The sequence below is a fragment of the Phoxinus phoxinus genome (assembly GCF_949152265.1).
Source record: "Phoxinus phoxinus genome assembly, chromosome: 16".
Lineage (NCBI taxonomy): Eukaryota > Metazoa > Chordata > Actinopteri > Cypriniformes > Leuciscidae > Phoxinus > Phoxinus phoxinus.
This window is the reverse complement of record NC_136891.1, coordinates 11,058,327-11,085,098: the sequence shown is the minus strand read 5'-3', so window position 1 is coordinate 11,085,098 and position 26,772 is coordinate 11,058,327. Positions and strand designations below refer to the sequence as shown.

At 37.5% G+C, this 26,772-nt stretch overlaps 1 protein-coding gene across 13 annotated transcripts in view; it reads left to right on the top strand.

Annotated features, from left to right (window-relative positions):
* Positions 1-26,772, top strand: part of pde4dip (phosphodiesterase 4D interacting protein) — a 68,280-nt gene that overhangs the window by 39,130 nt on the left and 2,378 nt on the right. For 3 of the 13 annotated variants that reach the window (XM_079584492.1, XM_079584494.1, XM_079584483.1), the window contains 34 exons: positions 90-227; positions 385-504; positions 739-831; positions 1,015-1,383; positions 1,484-1,588; positions 2,241-2,378; positions 2,468-2,647; positions 2,729-2,923; positions 3,010-3,288; positions 3,362-3,481; positions 3,603-3,657; positions 5,765-5,880; positions 7,133-7,302; positions 7,384-7,519; positions 7,599-7,743; positions 8,284-8,400; positions 8,603-9,035; positions 9,866-10,101; positions 10,197-10,251; positions 17,447-17,691; positions 17,806-17,949; positions 18,472-18,678; positions 19,787-20,056; positions 20,160-20,291; positions 20,416-20,538; positions 21,577-21,766; positions 21,896-22,017; positions 22,954-23,076; positions 23,195-23,287; positions 23,401-23,597; positions 24,333-24,464; positions 24,666-24,804; positions 24,884-24,930; positions 25,690-25,780. In XM_079584492.1, the coding sequence (XP_079440618.1) occupies positions 90-227; positions 385-504; positions 739-831; positions 1,015-1,383; positions 1,484-1,588; positions 2,241-2,378; positions 2,468-2,647; positions 2,729-2,923; positions 3,010-3,288; positions 3,362-3,481; positions 3,603-3,657; positions 5,765-5,880; positions 7,133-7,302; positions 7,384-7,519; positions 7,599-7,743; positions 8,284-8,400; positions 8,603-9,035; positions 9,866-10,101; positions 10,197-10,251; positions 17,447-17,691; positions 17,806-17,949; positions 18,472-18,678; positions 19,787-20,056; positions 20,160-20,291; positions 20,416-20,538; positions 21,577-21,766; positions 21,896-22,017; positions 22,954-23,076; positions 23,195-23,287; positions 23,401-23,597; positions 24,333-24,464; positions 24,666-24,804; positions 24,884-24,930; positions 25,690-25,780 (5,455 nt within the window). The remainder of the gene's footprint in view (positions 1-89; positions 228-384; positions 505-738; positions 832-1,014; positions 1,384-1,483; positions 1,589-2,240; positions 2,379-2,467; positions 2,648-2,728; positions 2,924-3,009; positions 3,289-3,361; positions 3,482-3,602; positions 3,658-5,764; positions 5,881-7,132; positions 7,303-7,383; positions 7,520-7,598; positions 7,744-8,283; positions 8,401-8,602; positions 9,036-9,865; positions 10,102-10,196; positions 10,252-17,446; positions 17,692-17,805; positions 17,950-18,471; positions 18,679-19,786; positions 20,057-20,159; positions 20,292-20,415; positions 20,539-21,576; positions 21,767-21,895; positions 22,018-22,953; positions 23,077-23,194; positions 23,288-23,400; positions 23,598-24,332; positions 24,465-24,665; positions 24,805-24,883; positions 24,931-25,689; positions 25,781-26,772) is intronic. The other 10 variants (XM_079584484.1, XM_079584488.1, XM_079584485.1 and 7 more) reach the window with 7 other exon arrangements.

Below are 26,772 nucleotides of genomic sequence, written 5' to 3'. Positions count from 1 at the left end.
AAATTTGAATAAACTTTGCTGTCTCGGAAACGAGTAACAATAATCCTATGGTTTAAAGCATTTGTTTGTGTGATGTGTCTGTGTCTCAGAGGTTGATTGAGGAGCAGCAGTGTCAGCTGGCGGAGTATGAGAACGCAGCGGGTCAGTGTGTGAGTGAGCTGCAGAAGGCCCAACAGCAGGTCCAATCTCTCCAGACCAAGATCCGAGAAAGCGAGACCAGCAATAAGGTATTCACATCAAATGTAAAAGCCGTTTCATCAAGCAGCCTTTTTGTCTTTTGACTGTCCTGTTCATATGGTGTACTGTTGTTTGTTGCCATGGCATTGTTATGTCTCAACGGGCATGAGAATCATTATTGCACTGAGCTCTTGTTTGTCTGCACAGAAGTTACAGCAGAGGCTCGGGGACATGGAAAGTGAACTACGTTCTGTCAGAGAAGCAGTATGTGGTCAAGAGAGAACAATACAGACCTTGAGTGACTCGCTCAACACTAAAGACTGTGAGGTATGTCTACCCCTCAAGCACAAAGCGGTGACTGGAATATCAGGCATTCCTCACTGGCTTGCTTGAGACACACTGTTTGGCGTTTGGATTTTTAGTTAATTTGTAATCAAAAATAACATTAAACCGTCAAACCATCAAAATTCTTTATTTTTTAAAATAATCTACATAAATGAATTTAGTCTGGGACTATATTAATAATGTAATGTTCATTTAAAATAATGTGTTTCATACTAGATTACTGATCTCCATCGGCTCACTGAGGAGCAGAATGAGCTTCTGCACTCTCTGAAACAACAGAACAACCATTTCCAGCTCCAGCAGCAGCAGGTGGGAATCCTCCTTCAGTAAAGCTCACAGATCACACCCCTCAAAGCTTCATGTTTTACACAAAGTTCTGTTTTACACTTTCTCATTGTTTTATCACCGTCACTAGGGAATGACTCCGATTAACCCATTTTGATGACTATATCTGGTTCTCTGTCCCACCGTCCTGTCTCCTCATTGGTGCAGGTGTCTGTAGTGGCTCCTAGCCGTCTGCAGGCTGATCTGCTGGACCTCCAGGGCTCTCTGTTCTCAGCCCAGCTTGAGCTGCAGGGCCTTCAGAGAGCACAGCAGCAGGGCCAGAGGCGAGAAGATGACCTGTCCCGAGGAAACCAGCGCCTGCAGGCTGACCTGCAGGGAGCCCTGCAGCACCACCAGGAGGCAGAAACACACAACCACGATCTGATGGCTGCTCTCGAGAGGGCTCGCTTTGAGGTACAGCAAATGGAGGAGAAATGGAGAGAGGAAGGGAGACAGAGTGAGAAAGAGGTCGAGGAAAGAGAGAAGACCATCCGAGAACTAAAGACCTCACTAGAGCACAAAGAACAACTGTTACTAGTAAGAAATACAAAGAACATTTTGATTATTAGTTCTAGTGTTAGTACTGATAGACTTACTGTAAGGATGTTAATATTTGATGCTATATACTCTTGATCAGGACTACAGTGAGCTGGTGGATGGTCAGAAAGAGCCTGCCGGAAATAAAGACAACCTCATCTTCAAGCTCAAACAACGCATTCAGGAAAGAGACAGAGCATTGGAGGTACATAAACACACGTTTGCCAAACATACAGTATTATTATAATTAATCAAATCATTTTGAATTATTCTAAATTTTAAATAATTGTATTTCTTTTTGAATTATTAATTAATAAATTTTTCTTTGTCTCCTTTCTTTTTATTTAATTTTCTTTGTCTTAATGTTCTTGAATTATTTTAAGTGACACAAAATGGCCTTATATACACTAGTACTAAGTTGTTTTTTAATGTTTTTCAAATAAGTCTTATGCTCAACAATGCTTAATTTATTTGATAAAAAAAACAGTAATATTGTGAAATATAAAATAACTGCCTATTTCAATATACTTTGAAGTATAATTTATTCCTGTGATGGGAAAGCTGAATTTCCAGCCATTACTCCAGTCTTCAGTGTCACATTTATTATCATTAACAATGTTAAAAACAGTTGTTCTGCTTAATAATATAATTATGGAACCTGTGATAGAATTTTTGTTTAGGATTTTTTGATGTGGTTCGAAAGAACAGCATTTATTTAAGATAGAAATCATTATAAATGCGTCCTTGCGGAATAAAAGTGTTAATTAAAAGACATTAATATGTCTTTATTTTCCTTTTCTTAAAATTCTTATTGTGTATGAAATGTGCGATATTAAACTTTCCCTTGCCTTTCTCAGCGAGCGGTAGACGAGAAGTTCACGTGCATGGAACAGAAAGAAGACGAGGTGCGTAAACTGCAACTGCTACTGAGAGAGAAAGAGAGAGACCTGGAGAAACTTCGACGTGTGCTTTCCAACAACGAGGAAACCATCACGGTATTGATGACTCACGCGCATCCTGCTTAAAATGGTGAATACCAGCATTACAATTACTTCAAAGCTATTTTGTCTGCTTATCATTACAGAGTCTGGAGTTGTTGCTGCGTGGCAAAGGTTTAGAGCTGGAGCAGGTGTGTGAGGCCTGGCGCAATGCTCAGGGTGTTCAGCGTGAGAGAGAGGAGTCACACATGCGCAGCCTTAGAGAAAGAGACACTTTAATCGGCCAGCTGCAGACGTCACTGCACACACACGCCAAAGAGACGGAGGTGAACACATGCTTCAGATATTTTGAATATCTGTGTTCTTTTCAACTTGCTTCATTCCATCCATCATGCATCTCTATGCAGGATATGACTGCGGTTCTGCTCAGTAAGGTGTCAGTCGGGTCCAGTGAGGTGGCTGAGGAGCTCAAGTCTCGGCTGCAGCTGAAGGAGCGCTTGTTCCAGGAGCTTCTGTCGGACCGCACCAGACAGACTCAAGAGCATCACTCACAGGTCCAAAACCTTCTGAACACCCTCAACTCAAGAGAGCAGTACATAAAGGTGATCTCTAAACTACAGGCATCGTTAAAAATGAATGCATCTCCTGAGCTTTAAATAGCTTTTTAACCTGACACTCAATCTCCCAGGATTCTGCAGGTCGTGTGGGTCAGGTAATGGCTGAACAGACCGCTCGATTGCAGGAGCTACGCAGGCAGCTTGGGTCTTCAAACCCTCAGTTAACCGAAGTCGACACACAGGCGCTTCAGGATGAGCTCCAGTTGACTCAGCGCAGAGAAAGAGAGGCCCAGAACCAGCTCACCGCCCTGCGCTCCACCCTGGCGTCCCACCAAGACCGGCTCCAGGCCCAGCTTTCAGATCTAGAGGCCTTAAGTAGGACTGTGAGCGTCAAAGAGGAAATCATCAAGGTTTGTGTTTAGGCTCTGAGTTTAAAATGTTATCTTTTAGTACATGTGTATATTTATCAAGTTTGTTTTTCAGGACCTGCAGATGCAGTTAGTGGAGCCATCAGGTTTACCACTGGTAGAGCAACTGACCCAAGAGCTGCAGGTGCTGAGAGAGAAGCTGGAACATCACGATGCCACCTGCATTAATCACAAGGTAAGTCAAGAGCGTCAACACGAATAATTGCGCTTTAACAAAGCAGACTGAATCAGCAGACATGTCTACTGTACAATTTCAGCTTTTCATATATGTACTGTATGATTATTATTTTTTTAAGCAGGCTGTTTTGGATCCACTGGTGCCCATGGAAACAGGACATGCTGATTTTGGAGGTGGGGACAGGCTGCAGTTTGGTCTGTAATGTGGGTTCTCCTGGGCTGCAGAGGACAAATGATGCTTTGTGCATTTCAATCATGTTCATAATTGCTAGATAAGCATGTTCTGAGATTAACAAATGTTTGAAATGATTAATAACTAAAGACTGAAGTGTGAACTCTTAGTTATTTGAAGCCACTAGAGCCTCATAGATACTATTGTAATAGATTCTAACAAAATGTTTACTTATGTTTCCTCTTATCTGTGTGCATGAGTTTTTTTTTGAAAATTTTATTTTGTTTTTAACCGTGCAATCATTTGTATTTGAGCTCATTTTGTTTATTTTTATTCAGATATTCTATGTAGTTGGCTATACTTTATTAATTTAAAGAGAAAAACTAAAACCGTAATATATTAATTTGAGGGCTACAAAAAAGTTTGCATTATATTATTTTGCTGTCTCTGTGTTCACTGTAGAAACCTGTAACAAAATGGACTCTAGAAGGACTGTAGTACCAAAACATTACAGTTTCACTGTATTGAAGTGCTGCTGTGTTCATTTAGAATAATGATTTATTTAATAGGTTAAGAGCATAAGTTTAATATATGATAACAAGTGTGTCTCTGCATGCAAAATAACAAGAACTGATGTTTGTAGCATGTAGCATACAGATTGTTTGCACTTAGTATTGAGCTTAATACATAATGTCACTGCCTAACTGATGCCTTTACGGACATATGCTTGATGTGTGTTGTGCTTTCATATTTAGTTTTCATATTTTTTGTATGTACCATGATTGTTTTGACTCTTAGTAAATTATTTGATGAAATATACTCAAAAGGAAAAATACTGGGTGTTAAACCTGTTTATTCTTTTTATACTGGGACATATATCGGACCTTCGGGCTGATCCTTTCTCTTCTATATCTTTCTCTTCTCTTTCTCTTCTTACATTTCCCAAAGTCACAAGCACAGTCAATGCCCAAGTTTAAATATGGCACAGTAAACCTAACCAAACACGTTCCCTTTTGTGTGTTTATAACTGATCCATCCAGTATATGTAGCTAAAATATTTGACAAAAAGTCCTAGGGATGTCGTTTTGGGATATTACACAATATACACAGCTGAGCTCCTTTGTGAAACACATTCCAGAATAACAATCCCGTCAATCACTCATTCTCAAAACTTATCAGTAGCTGATTTATATCAATATATACATATATATATATTGATATATATATTGATATAAATCAGCTATATATGCTTTATATATATGCTTTAGCTGCATATATATATATATATATATATATATATATGTGTGTGACATTATCATAAATTGACAGATATAAATAAATATATTATATATATATATATATATATCTGTCATGAAATTATGATAATGTCAAATGTACTCTAGTCATTAGTAAATTAATTCAATACACACCAACTCTTAGTTCCACTTTGAGCATTCCTAAATGTGTAGAGCATGTAGCAGCTTCCCTTTTATAAATGCTCAAATTGTAATATTCAATAATTCTATTATCTAGTTAGCTATAAACAGAGTCCAGTTTCCTGTAGTTACATCCCATTAGACATATACAAGTCATAACATTTACACTTTATTTTCTAATCTTTTCTTTAAAAGTTATATGAGCTGGAGAAAAGATTAATATACCACTGAATTTACAATACAGCACTCAAAACAGACCTTTTCAATATTCTGTGAACTTGTGCAAAACATATTAACTTGTACAGTAATGGAACGAAAGCAAAACTGGGCAGTGCTGCCAGTCAGGAAATGAGTATTTTTATCTTTTTGCTTCTGTTCTTCCTGTCTTTCTGCTTGTTTTTTTGTGTGCATACTGGCCTGGAGAATCTGTTAGTCACTGAGAGTCAAAATGATCCTGGATATGCTTGGTTTTATGGTGGGATAGTTTGTGAATACGTTGCTGATGAAAGGTTACTCAGAGAAGCCCACTGTCAGTAAGCTGAGCCTCATTAGAGTATTATGTTCACTAGTCTCCATAGTGACGCATGCAACAGTCAGTGCATAGTGTCTATGTGAGTGTGTGAATGCGTTTGGGTGTATTTCTGTATTAACGATGCAACACTTTTTCCTCTAGGTTTCACATCAGATGATGGAGAGGAGGATGACGAAGACTGCAATAGTGAGTTTGCTGACAGTGCCGAAGACGAGGAACGCTCCAAACTGACTGCTCAGTCTCTGCTCAGCATACAGGTATGTCAACATGCTGAAAGCTCTATAGTACTGTATGTACAGTAGTCAACATTTGAAGTGGATCAAAACCTTTCATCAAAGTTATACATGAATTTTGAACAATACCCGTCTTTGACTCTTGTCTTAGGACAACTTTGATGAACTTTTTTGATCCACTTCAAATGTTGACTACTGTATTTTGGTCATAGTCATAAATATATATTTTTATGTAGGCCTATGTTTGAAGATATAACATATAAAGCAAATCTGAAACATATTTTGTATATACATTGAACTTCAAATATTAAAATATTTGCTTATTATATTATACTACTGTATATACTATACTATGCTATGCTACGCTATACTATACTATACTATACTATACTATACTATACTATACTATACTATACTATACTATGCTATACTGTAGTAAGTTGCAGCATACAAAAAATATAAAATTCTACAACCATGCTGACTTATACTATACAATCGAATTGCAAGGCACATTTATTTACATAGTAGTACTCCGACTATACTATACCATTGAGTATTTCATACTCAATGGTAATTCAAAGTGCTTTATGTTATAAAGGGAGAAAAAAAAAATGTAAATACATTTTAAAAGACAATTAAATGGATAGAAAAATAACATTAAAAAAACTAAAATAACATAAAAATTAGGAGAGAAAAATCTAAATAAATTTTGCAAAATAAATAAAAAATAACATAAGAGAAATTAATTTAATATGTATTATATACAATAGTAATATTATAAGTAATAGTAAAAATGCTGCTATATTGTACTATATATACTATATATTATAAATATTTATAATATTAGCTATTTTATATTTGCAGTTTTCATTTATATTTTAGTTTAATTTTTAGGTGTTTTTTATGTGCTTTTGTAATTTTTTACTAGGTTTATATGTATGTATAAATAAATGAAATAACCTTAAAATCAAAACTGAATTTTTTTTTACTTTGTTACTTTTTAAAAGTTTTTTAGTTTTGGTTAACGGTTACTAAATATTACACAATAACTGTACTAAACTACAGATGTTTTTGCAGTCTTCCATAAGACATCTGCCTGACGTGTAAAATATCAAGAACAACATTTAAGTTTAAGCATTTTTTTTGTTTTATAAGACATGAAATGTGGATTGATGCATATAAAATGTATAATTCTGAGTGCACTATATACAGAGGCTACAGTCATAGTTTATTTTGAAGTATAGCACAGGTCTCCTAATCATTTCTCCTTTCATAGAGCTGTGATCAGCATACAGGTCTTAAAGGCTGCCAGGATGCAGTAGCTGAAGGTCCGGGTCTGACCGAGGTCAAGCTTCTGGTGGAGCAGAAGAGGGCAGTAGAGAGAGAACTGATGGAGCTCAAGTCCCAGCTGGAAAAGGCTGGCTTCTCCTCTCTCTCTCAGATGAGGTACAGCTATCCATATAACAAACATAGTTACAAAGGCACTGAAAAGGTGAAATTATTTTAATGCGTGTGCTCCTGAAACAGGAAAGCTTTCTTTACTCTATGCTCTGAAAATGAGGAGCTCAAGAGTACGGCGACAGGAAGAAAACCTCAGAACGATGGACTGAAGAGCACATCAGATAGGTCAGATGGACAACTGGTGGAAGCATTTGGTACAGAGGTGAGTTTGACTTTACATCTGAGGGTAAATATTGTCCACAGGTTTTTACTGCTAACGTTCATGCATATTTGTGTTTCAGCCAAATGAAAAGGATTCGGTGTGTCTGAAGTCTGACCTTGAGCACGTCCAGCAGGAGAGCAGGGAGCTTCAGGAGAGACTCATGGTGTCAGAGGCCACAGTTCAAGCTCAAGCCGAACAACTCAAAGATTACAGAGAACTGCTCAGTGAGTGTACACACCACATCACCAATGAAACTGCTGGCAGAAATGATTGTTAATGAAGGGATTTTTACAGATGTTGCCTAAGATGGTCAGAATGCCATTTGGCGAACCCACTCAGAATGATAGTTTGTAAAAATGTAATAAATAACAAACATACGGTATGTAGAGTAAACTCAATTTTATTACAATAGTGTACTCAATTATAACTATGTTGAGTTATTTCAGGAGATCGTTTTTTTTTTTTAAACAAGGACCCTAAAAAGTTTTCAAATAGTTTTTTGTTAAATGATAATATGTTTAAACTAATATATAAAATGTTTGAATATTTGGTTTAATTTTACACTTTCTTGTCAAATAAAATATTTTTGTAGGCTAAAAAGTGCATGAGTAAAATGAACTAAAATTTATAAATCTGACATCATGAAATACTATAATAATTTGTATTTTTGTCTTAAATGTATGATTATTACAGTATGAATATGAACACTTAACACACATAAGTAGAAAGCTTTAAATGAAAGGTTTATCTGGTCATTTGTTTAGCGGAAACATCAGTACAGCAGGACAATAAGCAGGTCCAGGTGGACATCCAGGATCTGGGTTATGAAACATGTGGCCGCAGTGAGAATGAGGCAGAGAGAGAAGACACCAGCAGCCCAGGTAATCTCATTTGGTGTTACCACTAATGGGCATTCATTTCTTAAAGTCATAGTATTTATTTTAGTTTTGTTGCACTCATTTCCTGTTATCACTGTAAAACTGCTTTGAAACAATCTGTGCAAAAAGTGCTATATAAATAAAGGTGACTAGAATTTTTTATTTCTGAACACAATATCAAAATGTACTTCTTGCTCTGCTGCAGAGTTTGATGATCTGGAGCTGTGCACATCTCTCTCCTATCGGGATGGCGGCTCTCAGTGGTGGGGTGGTGCCAGCTCACTGAACTCTGGGAAGACTGTGCATGACGTGACGCACCTGCAGCAGCTGGTAGAGGACATGCGCGGTCAGCTGTCCCGATCTCAGGCTCAGATCCGTAGCTTGCAGGCCCAAACGCGTGATCAAACTCCAGTCAGCACTCTTCGTAAGGTCAACTGGGGCTTGGATAACTCTGAGGCACAGAGTACAGCTGAGGAGGACGAGGGCTGGCAGTCGTCTGACGGCTTCGGTTCTCTCCCCCGCCAGCCCAAGCAAGACCGAGAGCTGCAGGAGCTCGTCTCCCGTGTGACGTCACTGGAGGAGCAGCTCAGGAAGGGCAAAGGTCAAGCAGAAGATGGCAAGGCTGTAAACTGGCCGGGGTGAGTTTACATATATTGACTGTATATAGGCTTATATCTTGCTAATAAATGTAAGATTAATTGCAATTAATCACTTTTAATTTGCGATTATGCATTTTAAAACAATATTACATTTAATTTATGTTGCCTTTTTATTGTTTCTGTTTATTTGTGTGTGTGCGTGTGTGTGTCTGTGTGTGTGTGTGTGTGTGTGTGTGTGTGTGTGTGTGTGCGCATGTGCGTGCGTGTGTGTGTACAGTATATAGTATTAAGTCATATTAAATATAATATATTAAAAGTATAATAATACATATTAAAATATTATATATATTAAATGTGATTAATTGCAATTAATCTTACATTTATTTGTATTTATTAAATATTTTTGTAATCTTGTAACATTTCAAAATTTGCAATACAGTATTATTGAAAACAATATATATTTAATATTATATTACTGAATAATATATACTGTGTGTGTGTGTGTGTGTGTGTGTGTGTGTGTGTGCGTGTGTGTGTGTGTGTATATGTATATACATTAAAATATGCCAAGTTAAAGATTACAATTACATTAAAGATAAATACACATGATTAATCGCACTTAATTAGTGATTAATTCTTTAATATTTTTTAAAATATGACATTTAATATATTACATTTTAGAAATGTATATGAAGTGTAATATAAAAATATTTTATTGCGATTCATATATTGCGATTAATTTAATTAATCAGTTTATTTTATCGTTTAATTGATACATTTTTTTAAATCAATTGATAGCACTAAAATTTCACACCATGTATTCTCACTATAATGATGCATAATTGCTACTCTCACCATTCTCCCTGCAGTAAGTTTGACACGCTGATCCAAGCGCAGGCCCGCGAGCTGTCTCACCTGCGTCAGAGGATGCGGGAGGGCCGTGGCGTGTGTCATATTCTGACTCAGCACCTGGGAGACACCACCAAAGCCTTTGAAGAGCTCCTGCGCTCCAATGACATCGATTACTACATGGGACAGAGCTTCAGAGACCAGCTCTCTCAGAGCATCTCTCTCGCCCAGAGAGTCAGCACCAAGATCAGCGGCCGTGAGTGATACATGCATACTTATACCCATATACATCTGACTGTATCTCTAAATGCATTTCTGTAACAAAAGCATTTCCTTATTTTATCACTGCAGGGGATCATTCTGAAGTCCCAGATGATAAATCTGGACATGAGCTTCTCGCAATACGGTGAGTACACTGAACGTATAATTGATCACACCTTGTCATATACCACTTTAGAACTGAATTAGGTTTCCCTTTGCTGTCAGTTCATCAAATCAGCCAGAACATGTGATGAGCACAGCACATGGACCATATTGATTTGTGAAGATTTGTTTCATATTGACTGACTGTACTGACACAAATTTCCGTTTAAACTCCCAATAAAGAGCCTTTGAGGAGTGTCTTTGCTCAGCATTTTTCCTCAGTAAAGTCTAATTGCTTGCAGTGCATTAAAAGTATGTTTTGTGAGTTCATAAAGCAGAGCAGCTTGTTATGTAATTATTAATTTTGGCAGTGCATGCATTTGGTGGAATAACCACAGAGCATTTTGGCGTCCTATTGACTTGGACACCAGCTGTGATGAGTTTTCACCCAGTAAGCATCATGGAAAGTTCAGTCTGTGCTGAATGAATCAATGTGAGAGATTATTTCGGTAATGAGACATGGTCAAGCCTCGGTCCATATAAATACAAAGCACAAAAAAAAAGAAGGTTCATCCAGTTATACTGGATCAATGAATCAGCATTTGGGGTTAAGTAAGCGCAGTTTGTAAAAAGTTTGTAAAAAACAGAAAAACATTTATGGGAATGCACTTACAGAGGAAGCCTCTGGGATAAAATAACCTTGTAATTGGGTTTAAAATGTAAAGCTTGTATTTTGATCACAACACTAATAAGTTATTCAGGAAAAAAAGCTAAATTTGTCTGATTATGCATTACCAACATGATTGCATGCTAAAGTTTAACAGTCAAGTTCGTCAAATATTGTTATAGTCAGAATGGAACTTTTTTTTTTGTTGTTGCCAGTTTTACATTTATATCTGTTGACATGTGACCTTCAGTACTGAGAGGTTGTTTTTTGTTATTTCTTTTCTGTTTCCACTTCTCTTTGCTTTCATAATCTCTTCCCTTACACCTCCATCTGTAACTCACTTACTTCGTTCTACTCTTTCACGGGCACTGAAGTGGACTTATTTGACTTTGCCCGCAGGCCGCTTAAGCGATGCTGTACACTAATGCTAATGTGAACTGTCAGAAGCTTGCTACATAATGTCACAGCTAGTTCTAGGGCATCTCTTAAATGCTTAGAACTCATGGGACATTTGAACAGAATTCATGCCCCCATTCCCCTACAGGAAATGACCCTTATTTTTCTTTCCCTTACACCATCATGCATTGTGTTGAGCGGTAGTCAGCTGGTGGTGAGCGTGCATGAGCTGGGAAGATCTGCACTGTCTGCCTGTGAACAGAGTCATCTGTGTTTGTATATTGAACGCAATGGCGGAGTAATGGATTTCTTAAGCATGTATAGCCTACTGTATCTGGAGGCACTCCGAATCATCCAAAGCTGGGATTAATTGGTTTGCTGGATGGGTTAGTTGAAGAGATGGATTTTAAAGAGAATAGAGAGACAACCACTAGACATCAGAGGATCAATATTTATTGCGAAATATTTATGGTAACCAAGATTTTAGTATTAACAGGTTTCGCACATTCAACCGATACAGATGGAACACCGTACAAAAATATATAGATTTTCTTGCAGTACTCATTCAGCGGTGCCACAACACCGCTACTGTAAATACAGCTTCGAAAAATATAGCGCGATCAGTAGGTTTGCACGATATTGAAGAAAAATGCGATATACGATAACTCATTAAATAATGCGATATGCGATACGATAATGCTTAAAGTGTGTAAAATAAACTTAAATTATCTATAAAATATATTTAAAATGATATAACCTACATACGTTTCACATTCTTTTTGTGACAAGAAAACATCCCTACAGCTTCTGAAAGTGAACAGCAGTGTTTTACTGTAGCATAAGAAGTGTTATTTTAACATCAGTGTAAACAACGGGCTTTAGGGTTTCAGGTTATCCTACATTAGGTTTATTTAATAACAGAAACTGAATAATCAAATGTAAAAATAAAACACTGCTTAGTTTTCACTGTATGAATTAAATATACTGATTATTATTAAAGCTACAAAAGTTATTCAGCCTTTGTCTTTTGTTCATGACCCCATTGCAAGCCGTTGAGATATGCATATCGCGATATATACATTTCGCGATATTTCGATAATTTCTATATATTATGCAGCCCTAGCGACCAGTGTGGTCCGATTTCCGAATGTTTGACTCATACATTGATACTTTTTAGTGAACCAAATTATACAACGCAAACCATGTAGTCTGATTCACAAATGAATGACTCTTATGAAGTAATTATTTGTAATGATTTAAAAACATGCAGCGCAACCAGTATAATCCGACTATTGTAGTCCGATCTATTGTAGAGTATTGTACTCTTATCAGCTTGTCCTTTTTAGTGAATCAAACACATACACGTAATCAGTGTAGTCCGATTCCTGAACGAATGACTTTAATGAGTCCGTTCTTTCAGTGAATCAGTTACTTTAGCTTACAGTGAGAGTTAGGGTATGTTTATAAGACAATGTTGTACTAAAAACTGAAAAGTTTTTCCTTTGCGTTTTTTACGTACAGACAACAACGTTGTCAAAACAATCCCTGTTCACAGTTATATGCAAAAAACGACTTAAAAAGCTGTAATAAAAAGCTAATATACATACCAGGCTTGTAGTTGGTGATGTCACTTTATAGAGAAACACTTCGCACCTATAGACTGAACACGTAATATGCATGCGCATGATGTCACCGTTTTCACAAATCCACGTTTTGTAGTTTACATGCAGATGATAACAGTATCGTTTTCAAAAACGTGCACTTTGAATCCCGTTTTCAAAAGTTTGCATTGTCAGGCCCCCAAAACACAGTTGAATGGCCATAAGAACATAAAAGTTTTCAGTTTTTTAGTTGAAAAGGTGTGTAAAGTAAAACAGCCCCTTAAATAAGTTTAGCTACTTACTGGTTGTTCAAATTACAATGTGTAGTTAACTCTTAAATGCATACCTCGGGTCTTAGGTGACCCGGGACGTTATTCACAACCCTCCTCCTCATTCATTTTTTAAAGTTAGACATCAACCTTCTAAGTATTCCTCAATCAATTAATTATGAAGAAAAAAAATCAGCAATTTACTGCAGAGCAATACTGAAAGCAATCAAATATTAGTGCCACTGTCACTTGATAGTGGATCTGGTGAAGAAGCTGTCCGTGATCAAAATATTGATTTTTGAAGATATTGAAAATGATAGTTTTGAGAATATGTTTGAGATTGTGAATATGAGCCAGATGCTGAATGTACTGGGAAATGAGCTCTGACGAGGACGTTGTTGATGGTGTTAAACATCTGCTCAAACCGGACAAAATATGCTTTATGTTATTCTTCTGTAATTGTTACTCTAATATCAGGAGAGTTTTATATTATCGTGACAGGTAGAGATCTATTCGTGTTAGATATAGATCCGGGTCGGTAAAGACCCGAATATGTAATAATGATTGGCAAAACATTCATGCATTTAAGTGTTAATGTTGATGCACAATATGAGAAATATGTTAACATTTGGTTTGTTTTAGTAATGTTTTTTTATTTTATTTTATTATTATTAAGAGGAATCGGAACGGAACCATTAAGTTCTTTATGATTCCCATCCCATCCCTACCGCACCAAACCATGACTAATTTCCAAAGGACCATTTAGCCAATAATATAATTCCCTTCTTACATCAAAATGGATCTGTCATCTTCCTAATGGCTTTAATTGCAGTTTAGAGCCATTCTGTGTCGATCTGGTAGTGGCATGTCACCTCTTCGTCCCTTATTTCCTTCGTAGCTCTGTCATAATGGAAACTCACAGCCAGAAAAGGATGATACCCAGTGTAATCTCCTTCTGGAAATGTCTCTGTTTGCCTCTAATACTGCAGCCTTTAATGAGGGGAAAGAGAGAGAAAGGGTGCGCAGATGGCCAACCAGCTGCACGGCTGGACTTAACCCTATTTTGTTGCCAGTCGGTTCATTTAGCTGGAGCTTGTAATTGAGTGAAAACGGAGGGGATTTTGCATCGGTTTGATGTCCTAAGCGTTTTATGTGCGTTTCTCGTGTCCTCTCGAGAACATTTGCCCTGGGACAGAGCTGTCACATGGTTGGTAGCTGTGCTGTGACCACCCGTCTCTGGATTGGGTGTTGACTTCCACGCTAATCAGGTTAAGTTATTAAAACCTCATGAGTGAAATAGGTCAGAGGCAGCTAAAGCTGACAGAGAAAGAGAGCGAGAAAGAGGAGAAGACGGTGGAAGGAGAAGACCACATGCGAGGCTATATGAAAGAAGAGTGAGACTGAATGCCACAAGAGGAGGGACGACAGAATATCGCCGTATTTTCATTTGTCGTATGTACTGTATGTCTTCATTTGGATGGTTACGGATGCAAAGCCATAGAGAATAAGAAGGAACTTTACAAGAGACATTTTTTTAGGTTTCTTAATTTTATAAGCATTTAATAGTCTGGATAGGCTTTATGTTTGTTTATTGGAACACAGATGTGTCTCTTTTGACTGAAGCACCCTGTTTATGCACAGAGGAACACTTCAGCCCAACGGCAAGGACCACACATACACGCACACTTCACCATGAGGGTTTGTTGTGTTTGAGAGCTCATGGGGAAGGACGTTACGTTTCAGGAAGGTACTCTGATTACCCTTTTCCTCTTTTGGGAATAAATAGAAAAGCCCTCGTCTCTGAGAAGAAGGACTTACTGAACATTCGGCATCAGTGGCTTATGTTTCTTTGAAATGGAGACTTCAGGAATTTCAGGTTGGCTTAGTGATTAGTTCCTCAAGGATGTGTTTGATCTGTTCCTGTTGTCCGGCAAGGACTTGAAAAAGAAGAGTTTGGGTAAGACCACTGCCACGCTGGATGTCACAACAGTTGGTATTTTTGCATATGTGGATTTATTAAAACTCTCCTTTGTGTTTGGGAATGACAGATCAGTCTTAGCATTTAGTGTAATCTCGGGATTTGTGTTGCTCTTCACCCAACTGCCTGCTGGAGAATTCCCAACTCCTCCCCCATCACTACTCTCAATCTGGGCAAACCCCCCTTCCTTCGTCACACGAATGATCGCAGCACAGTTACCACGGAGACCCAGTTGACAGGCACCACGCCGGCTGCCGGTCCTGCGGCCCCTGATCTGCTCGTCTGTGTTTCCCAGCCAGTCGTGAGTTTGGAAAGTCAGGATGAAGTGCTGGTGACCAGGCCTCAAGGGAGCATAAAGGGTCAGGCTGGTCGGGGGACCATGGCTCCACTTTGGAGGAACATGCTGTCCAAAAGCAGCCCCCTGTACCGCGACTCCCTCTTCTCCTTCTCTCTGTGGGAATGGCAGGTGCAGAAGAGAGAGTTGGCTATTCTCAAGAAGCAGGCAGAAAGGGAGGGAAGAACCGTGCACAGACAGATTGAGAAGTAAGAGCTTCAAGGTGTTTTACGGGTGTAAATCATTCTGTAAACTTAAAACTATTTAAACCAATATTTGTGTTTGTGTACTCTACAGTTCAAAAGTTTGGGGGTGTTAAGATTCTTTTATGTTTTTGAAAGTCTCATGTATGGAAGATTGTTTCCACCACAGGATAAAAAAAAGGATAATTCTTACTTTTTATCTCACAATTCTGACTTTTATATCTCGCAATTCGTACTTTTTTTCTCAGCATTGTGTGTTATAAAGTCAAATAAAGTCAGAATTGTGTGTTTTTGTGAAAAAACTGCTTTAATTTTCCTGGATTCTTTGATAAAAAGAAAGTTCAAAAGAACAGCATTTATTTAAAATGGAAATATTTGTAACATTATAAATGTCTTAACTTTATCTTTTGATCAATTTAATGAATCCTTGCTGAATAAAATACTTTTTTTTTTTTTATCTTACTGACCCCAAACTTTCCTGTGAGAGTTTCCTGTTAATTTTACATGAGGTGCTCTGTCTGGTGCTTATGTCTCTTATGGGGTTCCATTTCTGTTAGGATGTTGTCTTGGAAGACGGTTCTATGTAGACAGTAAGGCAGCTTACTAGGTCTTTAGCTTCTGAAAAATTTACTATGTGGAATAGAAGAAAAGGCAATGTTTTATTTGTTGTTCATTTTGTATTGTAAAGAGCAATTCACACTGTGCCGACAGACTCTTCATCGGGTTTTGTCGTGTGAGTGTGTTGTGAGATGTGAGAGCATGTGTGAGAAAGATGGCACACACTGTGTAACTGTGTGTGTGTGTGTGTGTGTGTGTGTGTGTGTGTGTGTGTGTGTGTGTGTGTGTGTGTGTGTGTGTGTGAGAAAGAGAGAGATCTGGGAAACACCTACGTTGTAGTAAAACTTAAAATGTTTGACCATGTGGGGACTTTTTTTTATCCCCATGAGGAAAGCAGCTTATAAATAATTATAAATTATGTTTGTTTTTGAAAATGTACAAATGTAGTAATTTTTTCTGCAAGAGTTGTGTTTAGAGGGTAGAATATACAGTTTGTACAGTATAAAAATCGTTATGTCTATGGAAAGTCCCCATAAAACATGGAAAACCCAACATATGTATGTGTGTGTGTGTTTTGGCTCTGACAGAACAAAAACGGGTCCTAATTAATCCAGCTTGGAACGAATTGTGGGTACAAAATTAGCCTAATGCCCTACATGCGGGACACACCTGGCACGTGCTAAACAGAATATGGTGACAATTTGCATGTACAACACGCTTAATTTGAATCCACATAAGCATAATATACCCAAAACTCACTTTTATCAGAACCTGCCATTTATTCGTTTAGCAAATTTGACTTACAGAAAGAAGCACAACACAAGCGCTTAATCATGAGTGTGTGGCACATTAACAAAAATAATCCTAAGTGGGAATTTGCAGAAGCATTTACTTGTGTATTGAATGAAAAGTGATGAAAAAGTGAGAATGCATTTGTGTATATATTCTGACAATAGTTATAGATTTTTTGTTTGCAGATTGTGCTCAATGGTTGTTTTTGTCCAGACCATCATAAATAGCCACAACTGCAACAAGCAACAGGATATTTTGATTATCACTTGGTTTCTATTTCTGCAGCTGGGTAGCCTGACCCACTGTGATATCTGATTGGTCCAAAGTCACTGCTCTTCATAACTGTACATTAAACATAAAACCCACTGTCATCTCATGGCAGACAATTAGCTAAATATTAAATACTATCTATACAAAATGTCATTTTTGTCTGTTTTCAGGCTGAGTAAGGAGCTACAACAGAAAGACAAACTTATTGAGTCCCTACGCTCTAAACTTGACCAGCAACAACCACAAAATGATACTCCTACTAGCAGCCACGCCCACTCTGTGGCCACAGACCAATCAGACAGGACCTCTTTTGTGTCAGAAGACCATGGCTCAACCAATGAGGATCTTGAGCTGTGCTCCGAACTAGATGCTGCCAGTGAATATGGCCAAGAGGAGGCAGCAAGAAGTGCCACAGGTTTTTGAATTTATTATCATCACATTTGAACATTTTATCATGTTTTCCCCACTTTATCATATTCAGGTTAGCTTCTCATTCACCTCTTTTCATTTTCCATCTGTTTTGTTTCAGATTCACACAACCATAGAGGCTCAGCCTCATTACATCCATCCAATCCTCCATCTGTTACTTCCTCTCACAGCCACCAGTCCTCCAACACCTGTCCCAGCATGCAATGCACACCACACAGGCCAATGGAAACCCAGGCACAGACAGGTAGGAAGAGTGCAATGCGAGGGTACCAAATCACACATGCCCTTTTAAGTATCTCTCATTACAATGTTACTGTATCACTATGTACACTACCGTTCAAAAGTCTGGGTTCAGTATTGTTTTAAAAGAATGTAATACTTTAATTCAGCAAGGATGCATTAAATATATTTATAATGCTACAAAAGGTTTTTATATCCAATTAATGCGGTTAAAAAAATATTAAGAAGTACAACTGTTTTCAACATTGATAATAATAAGAAATATTAGCACAAAGCAGCACAAAATCAGCATATTTAAATTATTTCTGAAGGATCATGTGACACTGAAGACTGGCGTAATAGATGCAGCTCTGGTGAACATAAGAGATTTATTTCAAAAACATTAAATCATAACTAAAAAAAAGAGCCCAAACTTTTGTAATGGTAGTGTATTGTTTTAATTACTAAAATATGAAAAGGTTTAGTTTGTTCTATAGACAACACAATGAAGTGTCTGTAGCTCTTTCTCCATGTGTCCTCCCATCAGGCCTCTCCACTGTACCTCTGTCCAGCTCCATTTCTTTCTCCACCTCTCTCCACTGTCCTCAAATGTCCTCTCCACCTGTGTTTGAGCCTCAAACTCATCCCTTGAGAACCCGTCACCCTTATGGTGTGGGATTCTCACTGGCAGAGGTTCACCAAGAGCTTCAAATGCTCCAGAAGCAGCTTGGAAACAGTGAGCCTGCATCTGAGTGTGTGTGGCACTGAATAATTCATACTAATTCTGTGACGATTCAGTATAGGCAAGATTTGAACTCTTAACTGGTATAATGCTATTGCCAAAAATAAAATAAGATAGTTGATTGAAATATAATAAAATAAAGTGATTTTTAACCTCTTTGTCAATCAAACTTGAGAATGAGAATGTATTGGTGATTTATGTAGTCGTTGAATGTTGACTGACTAATACGCATGCAAAAATAAATTACTTATGTATTTTTCCAATAAAAATATCTAAACTTCTTCTATTAAAGACTGAATTGAAGAAATTGTGTAATATAATAGACTTAGGATATATTGTGAATTAACATGATTTATCTTACCTTGTTGGCATGATTTTGTTTTCTTGTTTTAAGCTTAGACCTCACTAAATTTGGTTAGATTTATGCCTAAAACAAGAAATGATTTACTAATAGGAAAAATAGGAAAATATATGGCATGCAAATTTTTATTTAATGCACTTAGATTTTCATAATTTACTGAGATCAGATTTGCATCTTGTTCATGCTACACTATTTATTTTTGTTATTATGTTTTTACCTGCGTTTGCAATATAATCATGTTTCAGTGTACATTACCATTCAAACGTTTTGGGGTCAGTAAGATTGTTATTTTTATTTATTTTATACTGGAAATGAATACTTTTATTCAACAAGGATGCATTAAAACTAAAGTAAACAGTAAAGCCATTTACATTGGTCAGAAAAAAATCTATTATGGAAAAAGTTTTCCACACAAATATTGTGTACAAAATTGATAATAAGAGATGTTTATTGAGCAGCAAATCAGCATATAAGAATGATTTCTGAAGAATCATGTGACACTAAAACCTGGAGTATTTATCCAGCTTTGCTTTCACAGAAATATATTTTTTTTAACATAAGTCATTTTTTCATATTTAATAATATTTCTCAATATTACTGTTTTTTTTATCAAATAAATGCAGCCTTGGTTAGCATAAGAGACTTCTTTTAAAAACATTAAAAATCTCATAGACCCTAAACGCTTTGATCAGTAGGGTGTATATTCTCACACTGCTTACATTCTCTCCATTAATACTTGTTTTTTTTATCCCGGTACAGGCTACCATGGTCCTCAGATCAAACCCATTCCTGCGTTTCCACTGGGCTCCCATGATCAGCTTGACCATAGCAGTTTACACCCACTATCCCATCATGCCTTTGAACAGTCACCTGTCAGAAGCAGGCACACCAGTCCCGCTATGAAATCAGGGTCAAGCCTTCTGGAGAGCAGTGCAATGTGGGATATGATGTATGGCCAAAGACCTATAAGACCAGGCGTGTATGGAGACGTGTCCTCTGGTTCTTCGGGATATCAGTCTGGCCATATAGGTACTCCAGCTGTGGAAATCACATAGTTAATCCTAATGTTAATAATATGTTGTTGTCATATATTTTGGAAAGCTTATCGTGCTGTTTTTATAATATACTTCAGGCTCAGACTTGATGGAGGAGCATCTTAGGGAAATTCGCACTCTCCGACGGCGTCTAGAAGATTCTATCCAGACCAATGACCGTCTGAGACAGCAGCTGGAGGAGAGACTGGCCTCCTCTGTGCGAAATGGAGGTCAGAGACTTACACGTTCACATTCGTTTTGGCTATAAAATGTAATATTTGTGTTTGTATACATATGTTTATATATTTTATACAAGTTTCATACAAGTTTCAAATGTATCTACATTTTTGCCAGGAGGAGCACCCACTAACATCTATATCCAAGGCCTTGATTCTGTTAATCAGCTGTCCAATGAGATTCGAGTGCTGAAAGAGGAAAATCACACCCTGCAGGACCAACTCCAACAGGCCAGGACAGGTAAGATCCTAGCGCTACTATATTCGTAAGGAATGTTAGCAGTAGTACTATATACCAGCTTTAATATATTAAGAGTATATATGAGCAAGCACAATTTTTGTCAGTGTTCGCAATGGAATAGTAGCTTAGTCCATACTGAACTAACACTTAACACTTTTGTGTTAAGATGTGTTTAATATTTAAAAGAAATGATATCTAAAGACATTAGTACTCAATTCGAGTGCCTTGTGAGATACAGTATTCCATGCAGAAAGCTCTGTTGGACAGTATGGCACATTTACCAAAATGTATCATGTAATCTGTTTTTTTTTTGTTTTTTTTATGCATGCAGAACATTTGCATACTGTGCACAGTATACATACTATATTGTACTGCACTACAGCTCTAAGTATTGCATTATGATTAGGATGGTATGCTTCATAGATATCGTTTTTATTTCAGTTTTAGTTAGTTCCCCTGTAGTCAATAATTGTATCCCTTAAAACTCATCTTCAATCACCAAAATTACACATTTAAGCGTTTTTCCTTAAAAAAAATTATTCATGCCTTAAAATAGCTTGAGTGTAACTCTACACACTTGCCTCATTTAGTATACGCAGTTTTATGAATATGCAAATTAGCCCTGTCTCACTCACACCTGCTCAGAGATCCACTCGTTGACGATCACACGTCGTGATTGGTTACAAGGTAGTTTGTGATGTCAGAAACACCAGCGATTTCTTTCGTCTTTGGTTCACTGCAGTGCAGTTTTAAGGAGAAAATACTCAGCGATGGTGTTTACTTATGAATTTCAATTTACACATTGTTAAAGCATATTAAAAACACCACATAGACATATAAACAATATTTAATCCTTGATTTTCACCACAGGGGGACTTTAAGCCAAATGAAAAAGGAGAAATGTGGCCTTGTCAACTAGTTTTATTTAACTAATTCCACTAATTTATTTAGCATTTCAGTTGACATTTAATTTATTTTAAGTAACAAAAATGTAGCCAAGATTCCCTGAGCCCTGAGATGTTTTGCATTTACGGGCAGATGGCATTAAAGAGACGGAACGGCTGAGAGAGGCGGTTCTGTCTGGGCGTGGCCAGTTAAAGGAGGCGGAGCTAGAGGCGGGCAGGTGGGCGGATCAATGCAGGAGACTGCAGGCTCAGATTAGAGAGCAGGCTCAGGCAGTACTACAGCTCAAACAAGACAAACAGAACAGCCTGGACAACAGCACCAGGTACAGTGTCAGTCTACAATGACCATTTTTGGCCTCTTGAAAATTTAATATTTGTTTTGAGATTCCGCCCTCAACAAAAATGTGTCAGACTGCTATGAATAATGTGTATGTGTATACATCTGTGAACAGGCTACAGCACGAAGTGAATGTTCTCCAGCAACAGTTGAGTGAGTGTCAATGTCTAGTTCACACACTGCAGTGTGAACTACAGGTGTATCAGAGAGTCTGTGGCACTACTGAGAGCAATACAGGTAAGAAACAAATGCATCTGCCTGAAACTCATAAAGCAAAATTACTGAAAATTGTGTTAGATTGTAAAATTACAACAAACATCTTGCAGAGTGCACCTGGCTTTAGATTCAGGATAGGTTGACAAAATGATGATTGAATAAACATTATGGGTGTAACAGTTCACAAAAATGACGGTTCATGGTCAAGTCATGGTGGTTCGGGATGTTTTTGGTACAACAGGAAAAAAAACTTTTATTATACAGTGGTTTACTGAAAAACCACATGAATCTAACATGTGAAAAAACATGTGGTCACATGTGAAACACTTTCCACATGGGAAACACGTGGTTTTGGAACAGTTCCCACATTGTACAGCAACCACACTGCAGTTTATGGTGCTGTTGTAATTGGGGGAAGAGTCAAAATTCAAAATATGTCTTAAAAATGTTTTCGAATAAGGTTAGAATCATTGCACTCCCATTCTAATCCGCTCCATCTATTTAACGTGTACACGCACGCCGCCACTTGTTCGTTGAAGTCTATCAAGTTAAAAGTACACTCGCTTGCTTTTTTACGCAAAATGGAAATGTGAATGTGTTTCATTTAAAGGTCGCTTTAAACAGCACACATCTGACAGTAGGGCAAGCCATGTAGGTTTACGATATAGTTTGAAGCGCTTAATAAAAAGCACGTCTGATGTTTAAGACAACATAGATATAAACAATATTGTCCCATCCTATGAGGAAAACTTTTTGAAATTACGTTCCGCACACAGTTAAGTTCCGCATATGTAGTAGTTAAAACAACAAAATGTATTCGAGCGGTACACATTAATAGAAAGACCCGTCTTGAAAACTTTTGGTGAGAATGCATGTACTGTTACACCCTAATAAACAGAGTATTAAAATGATAATTAGCATTGATGTACTGATATATTGCGCCCTCTTCTACTCTAGGCTATTCTACTACCTTTGACCTACGTGAGCGAGAGTCTAAAATACATTTGTTGGAGCAGCAGTTGAGAGAGAGGCTGGACCAGTGTATGCCTCGCCTCTCCGCCAGAAAACAGCTATTCCACGGTGAGACAATTAATTGCAGTGTAAGAAGTTTATCATGACTTAAATGCACACATGTGCGGATTCATTGTGCCATACTTATGATATTTCCATTAACCTTGGTCTAACCGTTCTGCTGTAGACCAATCATCGTCTCCCCCCGTTCGAGATACAGGGTTCTCCAGCCCTGCTTCACCAGCCGTGGAACTAGATGACCCAAAGTCTTCTGGTAGTGGTAAGTAAGAGTCTTATATAAAACACATTTGATGCTTTATATAAGAGATAAACCTCACTCAACTAAGTGCAAGTCACAGAAAACTGATTAATCAATGCACATCTTCTGATTAGACTCGCCAAAGTCTGCTGGCGAAGATCTGGAAGCTGAGGCCCCTGACGGCTCCTTCGCCTCCAGGACGGGCCGTCATATGATTGGTCACGTAGATGACTTCAGTGCCCTTCAGCAGCAGCTACTGGAGGGGAAGGTGGTTATCTGCAAAATGGAGGCGGCACTGCAGTCCAGCACAGAATCACATGACCTACCGGAGGTCAGTATAATGGGTTAAGATGAAAGATGTGATACTAGGAGGACAGACAATACAGAGATATGAATATAATTTAGTAGGCCTGTCAAACAATTAAAAATGGAATTGATTACATGATATGATGATTAAATCAATCAAAATTAATAGCATTTATCAGTATTTGCTTAGAAAAGCCTCCCAAATTAAGATTATATTGCAGAAGATGAGTAAAGAATTGAATAGACTTCACAAAAAGTCAATATACACTACGGTTCAAAAGTTTATGGTGAATATATATATGTTATATATATAATTTTTGGAAGAAAATACTTTTATTCAGCAAGGATTAATTAAATTGATCAAATGTTTATATTTTAAAAAAGGGTATTCTTTTCAACTTTCTGTTAATGAAAAAAATCCAGAAAAATATATATTGGTTGAAGTAATGGCTGCTGAAATTCAGCTTTGCCATGACTGGAAAAAAATAAATTATAAAATATATTAAAATAGACAATTATTAAAAACATTTTTTTTTACAATATTACTGATAACCATTTTTACTTATTTATATATATATCTCATATAACATACTGTAAGCACATCACTGACCTACAGTCAAACATTTAGACCATTTAAATGTGACCAATTAGACCATTAGAGTTTTATAACAGCTGCGAGTCTAAAATGGAGAAAGGCAACGTGCTGAAAAGTTTGAGTACTCCAAATGAACTGTTCTTGACGCGCAGTCTCTCTCTGCAGGGTTATGTGAGGAACTTGCACGCCAGCACTACAACACTGAAGCAGATTCTGGAGGAGACAAGCTCTCTCTTGAGAATGTTCTGGAGGGCGGCTCTGCCCAGCACTGAGGCCTCGGCCCAGCAGCTTAAAAAGGTAAACATTTTGGTTATCACAATAAGTCTTGGAAACACTACCCACTTTTGTGCACGTACCTGTAAAAAAATTCACACCAACAGCTACAGAAAAGGATTTCAGGAATGCACCTTTACTTGACTAAACCAATAATAAAAACAATTTGAATGTCAGTTATTGATGTAATCCTAAATGTTTTTAGTTTTTTTTATGTTTGTGCAGGAGCAGTCTTTGAGAAAAGAGGTTGTCGCACTGAGGCGCAAGTTTTCAGAGCAAGAGCGGCTTCTCAGGGACACGATGGAGAATCTGAGGACCTCCAGTCGCACTAAAGACAACATGGAGCAATTCATCGTCAATCAACGTGAGTGACTCTCTTCTCTTTTCTCTTCTTTTTGTTCATGCTTATTGTTCTTCTCTTCACTGTTTTTGTTTGTTTCCAGTGTCAAGAACGCGAGATGTGTTGAAACAGGCTCGCTCAAATCTAGAGGTAAGCCTTTTCTACCATTCATACATGCTTCTCTTTTACAACCTCAAGCATGTTTCTTTTTGTGAAATAAGTTCCCCCTGTCACACACATAAGTGTAGCCCAGTGGCGGCTGGACAATAGAGAGAGCTAGGTTTTGATGGATGACGATTGTAATAAAGGTAAAGACATGAGCACATTTCAATACGGCCAAGTGTTTTAATAATGGATGCTTGCCTAAGAAGCGTGTTTTGGAGGAGTTTGCTAGGGTCAATCTGTGTTGAGTAATTCTGAATGTATCTGTATAGTATATATGCAGTCAGGTCAAGATGGCGGCTGGAATCTCCATGTGGTCCTGTTTGGTATCACATATTCGCATGTAGTTAGATATGAAAAAACGCTCTAAACAAATGTAACATTTATTTTTTTCCTTCAGTTTTTTCTGTTGCAGTGTATACATACATTGTGATTAAAGCAAAATTAAAAATATTTTCTACTTTTCCTTAACCAAAAAAAACGCGCCTGCAGAAAAGAGCATCATACTGGGATGTTTGCTGAAATTGATCAATAACTGCAGCCCTTCCTAGAAAATTTCCCACCAGCCGCCACTGCTGTAGCCCAAATGGTTTTTCAATGTCTCAGAATAGTTTTAACCGAATATATATTTTCATCAAAGGAGCAAAACTAAAAGGACTCCATCAAACGATTGCTAGCTATTAAAGTCTCATTCTCATCGGGTTATTTTCCTTCTCCTCTGTATCTATGTCTTCTGAGTTATTCCAGAAGAATGAACTCAAGATTGCCTCTCTAGGCTGTACCCCTCTCCCTTCATCCTTCTATTCGGTCTCATCCACTCCTTCCTGGTCTGATAGAGGTACTGGTATAAGTGTGTGTTAGTGTGTATGTGTTTGTCTAGCAACACATGCATGCCTGACCCAATCTTGCGTAACCAGCATGAAGTGTCGTCCAGCTTCTTTTTCATCATATTTTCAGGCAGCAAAAAAACTCTACTTTTTTCCCCAATGGACTTTATGCACAGCTACACTACTTCCTGAACTTTAGCCAGCTCCTTTGTTTCCTGTCTGCCATTATTGGACAAACTGATTAATCCAGGTGTGTCTGATTATTGTTGTTGGTCAGGCACATCTGGATTAATCAGTTTGTCCAATAAAGGCAGACAAGAAACAAAGGAGCTGGCTAAAGTTCAGGAAGTAGTGCAGCTGTGCATAAAGTCCATTGAAATTTGTACAAAAAAAAAAAAAAAACATTGTGAGAAGAACATGAAATTTGATTTCAAGCAACTTGCTTATTAACGTTTGCAGCGTTACTATAACAATCAATGTGGGTGCGCAAGCAAAAGTGACAGTACAACATTTTCAGCATCATTACGGCAATCTTCAGTGTCACATGATCCTTCAGAAATCATTCTAATATGTTGATTTGGAAACATTTCTTATTATCAATTTGTGCTACTCAATATTTTTGTGGAAACCGTGATGCATTTTTTCAGGTTTTTTGATAACCTGAAAGTTCAAAAGAACAGCATTCATTTGAAATATAAATATTTAGAAACATTTTAATTGTCTTCTGTCATTTTTTATCAATTTAATGTATCCTTGCTAAATAAAAGTATTAATATCTTTAAATCGTACTTTTCCCCAAATTTTGAATGGTTGTATAACTTGCACTTTGAATAGTGTCTAAAAGATTTAACCTGCAGTATAAATGAAGCTTGTATATCGCAAACAAAACACTTTCAATAAGTTCATTTGAACTCCAGTTCCTCCTCAGAAGTTTATCGTGGCATTGTGGGCAATCCAGTCAGTCATATGGTCATATCAGAACTAATCGTGTCAGTCAGCTCAT